A 12244-nucleotide genomic window follows, 5' to 3' on the forward strand; every position below is an offset into this window, starting at 1 on the left:
GGGATTATATAATTATTCCTTTCACATCATGGGGATTAAGGTACCCCCATGATCTGGAAAATCTGAAAGTCTAGATTTTTTTTCTCTTTCTTGTATGGGATTGTTTATAGGACCTTATTATAAAATTTGGGTTAAGATTTTGATCTTCTGCCTTTACATATCAATTGTGGCTTCCACAAATCTCCTTCCAATTCCCATTTAAATTTCTTTTGCTGAGTCTAATTATGTCAAAACCATGAAAACTAGAATAGCACCTGAGAGGTGGTACAGAGAATAAAGGTCTGGATTTGGAGTCAGGAAGACCTGAGTCCTATAAAAGGGGGTTAATAATAGAGTTGGGAGGATAAAATGAGTTAATATTTTAAAGCACCGTACAAATCTTAAAATACTATGGAAATGATAACTGTTGTTATTGCTGTAATAAGGATAAAGTGAGATATTTGTAAAGTGTTTTGCAAACTTTAAAGTGCCATAGTTGTGTAAATGCTAATTATTTTATTGTAGCTATTGTAAATTTAAAATGAGTTATTTATAAAGTGCTTTATAAAGCTTAATACACTGCATAAATGCTAGTTATTATTATTAGATGATCTTGTTAGATGATCATAGAGCACTGGATTTATAGTCCTATGAACTGAATTCAAATTCTTTTCTGTCATTTACAAGTTGCATGACTGTGGACAAGTGCTTTGTTTCTCTAGGCTTCAGGTCCTCATTGTAAAGTGTGGCTAATAATACAAGCACTAACTTCTTTCTCTGATACCTTACCATTGTGCAGAGGTTCTCCTGAGTTTACAAAGAATATGTCAGAAAAGTGGCTGTTCTACCAGGTTTTAGTCTTAAACCTGGGAATGGATGATTTGTCAGTAGCCATTATCTCCCCTCCAAAAAAAAACCAAAAAAAAAAAACCAAACTCTCCCACTTCCTCACTTCCTTCTTATTGAAGAGGACAATACTATTCTCCTGGTCCTTCAGGCTCACAACCTAGGAGTCATCCTACATTCCCCCACTATCTCTTACCCCCCATATATCCAAACTGTTGCCAAGATCTGTCCACTTAACCTTTGCAATATCTCAACCCCCTTCTCTCCTCTAATGAAGATCTTCTGGTCCTCACATCTTATTTCAATATCATGTAGTTTGGTCTTCCTACCTCAATCTTTCCCCACTCCAGGCCATCTTCCATTCAGCCACTAAAGTGATTTTTCTAAAGTGCAAATCCAACTATGTCCAAGAGTAAACTCCAGTGGTTTCCTATTGTTTCCAGAACAAAGGCAAAATGTTCTGTTTGGCATTCAAAGCATACTCCCTTTCCCTTACTGCCTTCTTACCCCTCACTCCCCAACAGGTGCTCTTCAATCCAGTGACACTAGCTTTCTGCCTATTCCAGGAACAATTCCATCTCTCAGCTCCAGGCATTTTTTCTGCCTGTTCCCCACCCCTGGAATGCCTTTCTTCTTCTGTTCAGACTACTGACCTCCCTGAATTCCTTTAAATTCCAAGTAGAAGTTCCACAGAAAGCCTCCTTCCAACCCCTCTTAATTCTAGCACCGTCTTTCTATATTTCCTTTTTATCCTATAGAGTTTGCTTGATATTTGTCTGCATCTTTACGTTAAATTGCAAGCTCCTCAAGGGCAGGAAATGCCTTTTGTCTCTTTTTTTGTATGTCTCATACTTAGAAAAGTGCCTGGCATATAGTAAACACTTTTTTTTAGTTTTTTTTTTTTTTGCAAGGTAATGGGGATATGTGGCTTGCCCAAGGCCACACAGGTAATTGTTACGTGTCTGCAGCAGGATTTGAACTCAGGTTCTCCTGACTCCAGGACCAGTGCTCTATCCACTGCGCCACCTAGCCACCCCACATAGTAGACTCTTAATAAATATTTCCTGAGTGATTAGAGCAAAAATATTTAGGTAAATGTTTGACCTATTTATCTTGTGCTCTGAGAACTTATATTAATCATTTTCTTCCTTTGAGGTAAGAAAATATTAATTTGCTATATTTGCCTCAAGGTAAAGAATTCTGCATTTCATTAACATTCTAGAGTTTTCAACTGGATGTCCCCTGGATGCATTTTGTTAATTTCATTATGCCAAAAGAATTGAATAGGTGTTCATTCCTCTAAATGGGCTATTGCATTAGGTTCTGACATCAGGATACCAATTTCTTAACAAATTTTCTTCTTAATAGTCTTTCTGGGAATCAGGTATTTGTAAGTATTGTTTTCAACCACTAGTTCAATTTTATTTCCAGCTGATCATAAACTTGTAATCCCTGTAACTAGAGGTGGCACACCTGTGATCCTTGCTACTGAGGATATATTTCTCTAATTCCTCCTATGGAGGAATTATTTGAGATCAGGAATCCTGATCTGCAGTAGGGCTAATGCCAGTTAGATGTTTAAACTAAATCTGGTACCACTATGATGAGCCCCTGGGGGGAGGAGCAGAATCAGACTGCCTAGGAGGGATGAATTGATCCAAGTCAGAAAAACAGCAGGTAAAAGCATACATGCCAATAAATAATAGGATTGAGTTCAGGGATGGTAATTGCACTTCCAGTCTGGGAGAGATTAAAGTTCAAAAGCTATGTTTTATTCTTCCTTGGAGAATATTTGAACTTTTATAATTTTAAAATCGAAATAACATTTTTATTGTGATTGGAGGTTTCCATTAGAGAAGTAACTAGTTTTTTTATTTTGCAGTGCTTTATAGGCATGCTGCCATCCATGTACATAATGTGATTAATATATTTTGGTATTTGGGGTTCCCCTTGGAGTCCCAGAGTTTAAAGGGTTAAGTCCACCATGTGGTCACTAACACTGGCAGTTTGCAGTGGTCTGGAGAATAAAGGAACAGGTGAGGTGATGGCAAAAAAAAATGGCCTTGGTAGAATATGAAGCATGATTAGGGTATGTGACCTGGAAGATCTATGGATATTTCTAGATCGTGCTCATTTCCTTGTCTTAGCCAGGGAGCCAATCACATTTCTGTCAAATACCACAAGGGTCATTATTATAAATGGGTTCTGGCAATAGCTGAGGGTAAGGAATAATCACAACATATACTGATTCAACCATTCTGCAGAACAATCTGGAACCATGATCAAAGGTCCATAAAACCATGAATAGTCTTTGACCTAACAATTCCACAACTGATTTTTATATCCCAAAGAGATTTATTTAAAAAGGAATAGGAACTATATGTACAAAAATAGTAATAGCAGTTCTTTTAAAGGTAGCAAAGAATTGGAAATGGAGAGATATCCACTGAGGAATAGCTAAATAAATTGTTGTATATGATTGTGGTAGACTATTGTGCTTTAAGAAATGATGGGCAGGGTGCTTTCAGAAAAACCTGGAAAGACATATAAACTGATGCAAAGTGAAATGAACAAAAACAGAAGAAATTGTTCACAGTAACAGCAATATTGAATGGTTATCAAATGTGAATGATTTAGTTATTCTCAACAGTAAAATGATTCCAGACAATTCTGAAGGATTCATAATGAAAAAAATGCTATTCATCTCCAGAAAAAGAATTGATAGAGTCTGAATATAAATTGAAGTATCCTTTTTTTTGCTTCATTTTTCCTTGTTTTTTGGAGAGGTAGGGGGGCAGTCTGAGTCTTCTTTTACAATGACTAACATGGAAATGTATTTTGCATGACTGCACATTTATAACCTATATCAAAGTGCTTTTCATTTCAATGGGGGGAATGTGAAGGAGGGAGAGAGAGAATTTGTAAGTCAGATTGTTTTAAATGAATGTAAAAATTATTTCTATATGTAATTGGAAGGGAAATATAATATTAAATTTAAAAAAGAAATCACTATTACAAAAATTAAGGGTGAGTACACAACCAAAGAGATCAAGTTAGGAAGAGAAATATCTTCAGCAGGTGAAGAGTGACAAGAATTAAGGATACTTTGACCTTCAGGACAATGGTACTGAGTGACATTTCATTAGAGATCCTAGATCATAAAGTCATAGGGAGCAATCCTAGTTTGCTCTATGGGAACTCATTTAAAATGAAACCAAGAAAATGAAAAACAAATGATCTAAAAGCAATGAAAAGAAAAGGATAGAACTTTCCGTTCCAACTGGGAAATGGAGAACTAATAGCTATAACAATTTCAGCAGGAAGTAGATGAAAATCAATCTTGCATGAGGAACAATTGTAATTGAAAGATTTCACAATGTACCATTCTTTTTTGGTGAATGATGCTTTCCAACTATTTGCCAGTTCTAGTCAAAATAAGACAAAAACTTACAAGGGTCTTACAACACAGCAGGAGATATTTAAATTAGGCATAAGGAAGAACTTCCCACCTGTCAAGTGTGTTACACTGGTACTGAAGGATCTGTGGATTTTCTATTCCTGGATCTCTTTAAGAATAAGCCAGGCAACACTCCCAAAGAGATCAAAAGAGAAAGAGAAAAAGTACTATGTGTACAAAACACATTTAAAGCAGCTCTTTTTATGGTGGCAAAGAATTGGAACCTGAGGGAGTGTACAACAACAGGGGAATGGTTGAGTAAATTATAGCATTTAAAATATAGGAGAAAACTTTTATACTGAGGGAAAAGATAAAGAGTATCATTTCAAAGAAACTTGAGAAGACTTGTAGGACTGGTGAAGCCAAGTGAAGTGAATAAAGCCAGGAAAATAATTTACACTATAAATAATAACAACAATTTTGTAAAAATAAAGAAAACTTAAAAAAATATTGATCAGGGCAGCTAGGTGGTGCAGTGGATAGAGCACTAGCCCTGGAGTCAGGAGTACCTGAGTTCAAATCCAACCTCAGACACTTAATAATTAGTTAGCTGTGTGGCCTTGGGCAAGTCACTTAACCCCATTTGCCTTGCAAAAACCTAAAAAAAAGACATTGATCAATTATTATTCTAAAGGACCAATAATGAAGAACTCTATCTATATCTAACTAGAGAGATGATGCATCTGAGACATGGAATGAGACATTTTTGGATGGGAGTCTGTTTTCCTTGACTATGAAATTTTGTAAATCACTTAGCTATGGCACATATAGAAGACACTATATAAATATTGATTTTCTTCTCCTTCTCTTTCCCTTCCCTTCAGTCATTCCCAGATTAATTCTTCTACATTATATAGGTTCATATATTCATAAATAGGTTCACAGATTTAGAATTGGAAGGAATTTTAATAGTCATCTAGTACAACCTCTTCATTTTACTTACAAAGAAACTGATATTCAGAGTTATGACAGCTAGATGTCAGGCAGCTAGGTGCCACAGTGGATAGAGAACTTAACAAGGAGTCAGGAAGACTTGAGTTCAAATCTGATCTCAGACACTAGCAGTAGAATGTTGAGAAACCCACTTAACTTCTGTTTGCCTCAGTTTCCTCAGCAATAAACTGATAGTGGTAATAACAGCACCATCTTCCAAAGATATTCTGAGAGTAAAATGATATAATATTGGTAAAGCATTGTATAAACATTAACTATTATTGACCAAAGTTAGACAGGATATAAATAAGAAAGGTGAGACTCAAACTCAGTTTTCCTCTTTCAGCCATTTCCATGGCCATAGCCTTAGCTCACCATCATTTCTCATCTATTCAAAACATGCCTCTAGCTGCTCCCCCTCTCCAAATCAGCCTATCTCCAAATCCAGGGTAACTTTCTTAATGGACAGCTCTGCCCAGAACTCATCAATGACTCCCCTTAGTCGACTCACCTAACATGGAAGGCCCTCAACAACCTGTTTCTCCCAGGCATTGTCAGTCTCTTCTCCGACTGATTCCCATCCATAACTACTATTCTACCTTGGTGGACTATTCAGTGATTCAGAACATTGAATCTTAGTTCTGTTGTTTATATCTCTGAGCATGTCTGTGGACTTCAGTGTAATCAGCTGAAAATGATAAAGTTGGATATGACCCTTTGGGATACCTATTTCCCTTTGATTCTACGATAACTCCATTTCACATGCATTTCATGGCATCACTTCCCTGATGTCATGGTCTTTTTTGAGAATGAAGGACAAACAAACAACAACAACAATGATAATTCTATGTCTTATGATTTCTTCTTCCATACCATTGCTAATCTTTTCTTTCCTAATAAAATGTCCAAGTCTCTCTTTGTCCTCACTCCAACACTAAATATTACTCCTTGAAACATTAGTAATATAATAATAGAAAGTTTTCGTTCTGGTGTAATGGAATCCTTTTCTTTTCATTGCTTTTAGATCATTTGTTTTTCATTTTCTTGGTTTCATTTTAAATGAGTCCCCATAGAGCAAACTAGGATTGCTCCCTATGACTTTATGATCTAGGATCTCTAATGAAATGTCACTCAGTACCATTGTCCTGAAGGTCAAAGTATCCTTAATTCTTGTCACTCTTCACCTGCTGAAGATATTTCTCTTCATAAATAGGTTCACAGATTTAGACCTAGATCCAAGGATGATGTTTAGTCCTTTTTTTCAGTCATGCTCCATGTGGGTTTTTATTAGCAGATACTGGAGTGAGTTGCCATTTTCTTCTCCATCTCATTTTACAGATAAGAAAATTGAGGGAGACAAGGCTAATAAACTTGTCTAGGGTCATACAATTAGTATCTGAGACCAGATTTGTATTCAGATCTTCCTGACTCTAGGTCTACTCCAGTCACTGTGCCACTTAGCTGCCCCAGATCCAAGGGACCTGGGTTTCTACCTTGGTTCTGTAGCCTAATAATATCTGTGTAATTGAACCAAGTCACTTCCTCTCCCTGGCCTCCTTTTTTCCTAATTTATAAAATGAAGGAGTTGAAATAGATGACTATTAAGGACTTTTGGAATTTTTAAATCCTATGAACCTTCTTAGAATCCAAAGATGAAGCAGAACCAAATTTCCTTTGACTCCCAGATTTCCTCCTGGGAGGAGAAAGATCCTTTCTGGCCTCTTAGAGAACTTAAAGTTTGTGCTGAGGGCAGTCCCCAGGTAACTTAGCGTCCCATCAGCATAAATTAAACAGAATGGACTTGGCCTTTCTTGGCCTCTACCAAGTAATGTAACAAATGGATGTGTCCCAGCATGCTTGGTCAAAACACAGGCTTAATTATAATAAAGGTTAATGCACCAAAAACATTAATAGCATGAAAATGGCAATTAAGGATGTGAACAAGGGCAAATATTTTCCTAGCCCAGCAGCAAGACAAAAAACTATTTAGCACATTACTGACAGCTGAACAGGAGGTCGCTGGTGGTTTCAAACCTCCAAACTAAGCCAGCTAATCACTATCCTATCCTCTTGTAGTAAACCAATAGAGAGTACAAAAAACAATGGCAGAGAGGGTTACAAAGAGAAAGGAGGGGAAGGGCCTAATCATGTCTTTAAATCTTATAACTTAATAGTTTTGGGAAAATTGGGATAAGGTTTTAAAATTTCTATAAGTTTTTTTGATTCAAAGTTGGTTAGAATGTCCTTGAAAATGTCAGTGTATTCAGTGTTACTAAGGGAAGATATTTTTCCAGTACTTGTCTCAGGCAATGGAAGTATAGTCTTGGGTAGTACAATCCACTGGATTTGGAGATAAAAGATCAAATTCTAACTCTGCTACTTGGTGTAACCTTGGGCAAAGTTCCTTAATGAATCTGGACCTCAGTTTTCTTCATCTTTAAAACAGAAGCGGGAGGATGGACTAGATAACTTGAAAGATCCCCTCCAACACTAAATCCATGATCCTTTAAGACTATGATCTATTTCCTCTGGGAGACAGCATGCCTATCTGAAGAGATTAATTGTATTTGGAAATAAAAGACCCATATTTGAAAACTGTGTAAATGTTAGAGAACTCTTAAAATAAGGGAGTTGAAATAGACAATCTCTAAAGACAGTCCTAAAATCTTTTAATGGTTATGAGTCCAGGAAGATGCTGAACTGTCATCTTTAAGCTGCAGAGGCCTGTTCCTGCTGAGCCACCAGAGAAAAATATCATAGAGAGTCAAGAAAGATTCAGAATATTTTTATTCCTTTGTAGAGTGACAAAAATTCTATTGGTTTTAGGTCATGTTTAAACATTTTAATTATGACATTTGCATTTTTGTTTATTGATCTATATTTAGCTAGTTTTGTTTTTAAATAGATAATAAAAATCATAGATTTTGAACTAGAAGGGACCTTCCCTTACATTATAAATGAGGAAAGTGAGGTCCAGATATCTACCCAAAGTCAGGTAGGAAATGGCAAAAGCAAGATGAAACCATCTCTTCTGATGCCAATCCAGTGTTTTCTGCACTGACTTGACTGTTTACCTATTTAAATGGAGAAAATTCATCATAATTTGGAGGAGAGCCAAGTTTTTTCCCAAAACTATGCCAATGGAATTCAGTCCTAAAAAGTTTCTACCAGTTTTTGAATAAAATCCCAGGGATGGATTAAGTATCTATTGTCCAAGTACTCGCTACATCTGGAGAGAGACTGGATACAAGTGATTCATTTTGATATCCTTCACCATTCATGACATGCATCCATAAAGGAAAGGCAGGCATTGGGCCTATATATAAGTAGGAAAGTTCCATATAGCTAAGGCTAGTGTTATTTAGTAAAAGGACACAAAACTTGGTTATAGAAATTCTGCATTTGGTTTCCAGTTCTATCACTTTCTATCCTTTAGAGAATTCACTCATCTGCTCTAAACCTAATTTTCCTCACCTGTAAAATTGTGATAATGATATTTATACTTCTTAGTTCTCAGAATTGTTGTATAGCTCAAATGTGATAATATGTGTGAAGTGCTACATAAATGGGAATTATTATCAATCTAAATAATGTACATTATGGGAGGGGTTTTTGGGGGGGATCTGAAGTTCTTTTTTTTTTAATTCCCCTTCTCCCATTGAAGCAAACCTGTGACTTCATTGTTGCAAAGACTTTTCAGTGAGAAAGAATTCTCTTTATTCTACCAGTATATACCTGCAACTAATGATCTTAAATTATAGATTCTTAACTTAACAATTTATTAAATACAGATTACAAAAGAAATGAAATATATTGAAATACAGTTACCACTATATAAAGAAAAAAATTAAACTTCTTAAAATGTATCCATAGACCTACTGGGGCTGTTAAGAGCCATTGACTTAGAGAATTATCTAGAGCCCTAAGAAATTAAATGATTGGTCAAAAGTTACAAAGCTAGGATGAGTCAGTGGTAATGCTTTAGCCCAAGATTTCATGACTTTCAGACCAGCTAGCTCTCTACTACACCATGACTCCTTTCACATCTGGGAAAGAAACAACTAAGTTATCGAGTAGTGATGGTGGTGGTGGTGGTGGTGGTAGTAGTAGTAGTAGTAGTAGTAGTAGTAGTAGTAGTAGTAGTAGTCATCTAAGACATTGACCACTTATCCTTAAGGCCAGAAAAGGCCTTCTCACTTTTTTTCAAATCTCAAATACCTCTGAGAAGTCTTCAAATGATCCTGCTTATTCCTTTGTCCTATATTTTAGGAAGGACGTGGCACATCTGAAAGAGACTGGGATATAATATCTGTAATGCATTAATAAGAAGGATTGGTTTAAGGGGGATATTGACCAGCTCTTCTCTACTTCCAGAGAGTCCTGAACCAGAGAAAATAGGCTTTATTCATACTAAGAATCATTAAGTTTAGATATGAATAATTTCATGAGAATAAGAAATGCTTATTTCCAATAAAAAACCTAGCTTTAGAAAAAATTCCAGAACTTATTAAATTATAATTAAAGGAATAGTTTTTTAGCACTTTAAAAGGAAATGATCACTATGATTTGATAGGGTTTATCAAGAACAAATAGGTATATTCTGTAAGAAATCATGAATGATTGGACTTTAGAAAAACTTGGAAAGACTTGCATGAACTGATGCTGAGTGAAGTGATCAGAACCAAGAGAACACTGTACACATTAATGGCAACATTGTGAGATGGATCAACTATGAAGGATGCAGTTCTTCTCAGCAGTTCAATGGTCAAAGACAATCCTTAGAGACCTATTATAGAAAGTGACATCTACATCCAGAATACAAAACAAAAGCAAAAACAAAATTCACTATGGAGTCTGAATGCAGAGCTCATGGCTTTACCCTCTTATATTATACAACATGACTAAGATGGAAATACATTAAATATGATTATACATGTACAACTTTTATCAGATTGGTCGCTGCCATAGAGAGGGGGAGGGAAGGGAAGAAGTTAGAAATGTGGAATTCATAAACTTGAAAATGAAAATCTTGAAAAACTCCCTTTGCATGTAATTAAAAATAAAATAAAATAAAGTAGAAAAAAAGAACAAATAGATATGAGTAATATGAAATGATTCCAAGAATCCCCCTGACTTTGAAATTCTATGAGGAGTACCAAGGAAAAACATAGGATTCCTGTGCCTGTTGACTTTTAATAATAGAAGCAACCTTTCTTATCCCTTCTTATCTGGGTTGGATTGAGAGGTAGGGGAATTACAGTACCTGTTTCACCTTTCCCCTATTTGGGGAATATTTGAGTTCTTTCCCCTCCAAAAAGCAGAAATACTCTCTTTATTTAATGTGGCATCTATCCAATGGTAATCCACATGTGACTTGAGAGATGTTCTCAATAACAAAAATAACTCCTTAGAGATGTAGGCTGCAGTATAGTATAATGAGAAAAACAACTGGTCTGGGAATCAAGAGATTTGGTGGTAGAGTATAGCTCAATTATACAGTAGTTTTATGACCTTAAACATTTTACTATCCTGACCTGGGACTAGATGATCTCTAATACTGACACCTGAACTATTATTAGCACTCTTTGGTTCTAAGTTTTCCAAGTGCCTCTAACATGATTGATTTTGTTCTGTTTTAAAGAGACCTAGAGTAAACCTAATTTACTTCCTACCACTGACTCCTATAGAAACTGAGAATGTCAGTAATGGTAGGATTCTCAAAGTTCACAAAGTACAGCCAGCGCTTTAATATGAATCTTCCCTATAATATCCCTGTCATCTAATCTTCATTTGAAGATCTCTAGACAGAGGGGTACTGGAGACAGCTTCAATTGTCCTTAAGAGCTGATTTGTTTAATTTTCAGTGTAAGCATCTATACCTTGAAATTTGTCTTGCTAATTATCTAGACTTAATAAAATGGGGAATAAAATGTAAATAACATATATTACACTTAAAAGTTTGATATAACTTTTTTTATCCTAGAGTACTGATTATTAAACAAATACCAGCTGCCTCCAGGCATGAAGAGCTCATTACTCTCTCCCTCCCTTTCCAGAAACCCAATGAACTTTTGGACTCTTCAAATTATTGGGATGTTCTTCAACACATCAAGTTGACTCCTATGTCTGCAACTTCCTCTGATTGTTCATAGATCTAACCTCTAAGGCCAAATAGAATAAGTTGAATCCCTCTTTCCTCCCTTTATCCATCCCCTAGAGCCCCCAGTATCACCACACCATCATGGAGTATAATTCTCAACAAACCAGAGGAAGGAATTCTGTTCACTCCTTCTTTGATAGAAATGTTTCCTGGATCATCAGTAAATAAAAGCAAGGGAATCTGGAAACATACTGAACATTATAATACTAGAGCTGCTATAACCTAAGGAACACAAAGCATGAGACACCTCTGTTATCCCTGAGAAACTAGACACAAAGTCAGAATAAAATAAAAAATAAATACTGGTCAATTGTTTGAAACATTGGGTCATAGTACTAGATTTGAAATCAGAAGGACAAAAATTAAACCTAACTGCTGCTACTATGTGATACCAGGTAAATTAATTCACCTTTCTAGGGCTCAGTTATCTGAGCTATAAAGTGAAGGGGGTGGCCAGGTCATCTCAAAACTTTATCTCAAAGACTTAAAATTCTAAAGGATCAAGAATGATCCACTATAATTTTTAGAGTAAGCACTAACTTAAGGATTTAAGAAACTGGGGTTATTTGGATAGCTGGACTTTGAACATGTTTCTGTTCTTTTTTCTGTCCACATGGTCCACTCAAGGTCTGTCCTGAGGTCTTGGCTCTTAGAAGCAAGCTCCCTTTCCAGGACAGCATAGTTGGATTCCCTAAGACAACTCTAACCCAATCAGGACAGTTATAAGATACCAGACCTTTATTAAACAGGCATTGGTCACCACTTGCTTTGGGTCAACAATGTCCACCAAGGGTTCTCTCATGGCGACGTCCCGGATACAGGTCATGTCAAAGCCATACACGTTCTCCCACCCTGTTGGAGCAGAGGGA

The 12244-nt window shown here is 36.1% G+C and overlaps 1 protein-coding gene across 1 annotated transcript in view; it reads right to left on the bottom strand.

Annotated features, from left to right (window-relative positions):
* Positions 1–12244, bottom strand: part of PRMT8 (protein arginine methyltransferase 8) — a 166909-nt gene that overhangs the window by 28349 nt on the left and 126316 nt on the right. The window contains exon 7 of the mRNA XM_074195191.1: positions 12112–12227. Coding sequence (XP_074051292.1) covers positions 12112–12227 — 116 coding nt within the window. The remainder of the gene's footprint in view (positions 1–12111; positions 12228–12244) is intronic.

This window comes from Macrotis lagotis, chromosome 7 (assembly GCF_037893015.1).
Source record: "Macrotis lagotis isolate mMagLag1 chromosome 7, bilby.v1.9.chrom.fasta, whole genome shotgun sequence".
In the NCBI taxonomy this organism is placed as follows: domain Eukaryota; kingdom Metazoa; phylum Chordata; class Mammalia; order Peramelemorphia; family Peramelidae; genus Macrotis; species Macrotis lagotis.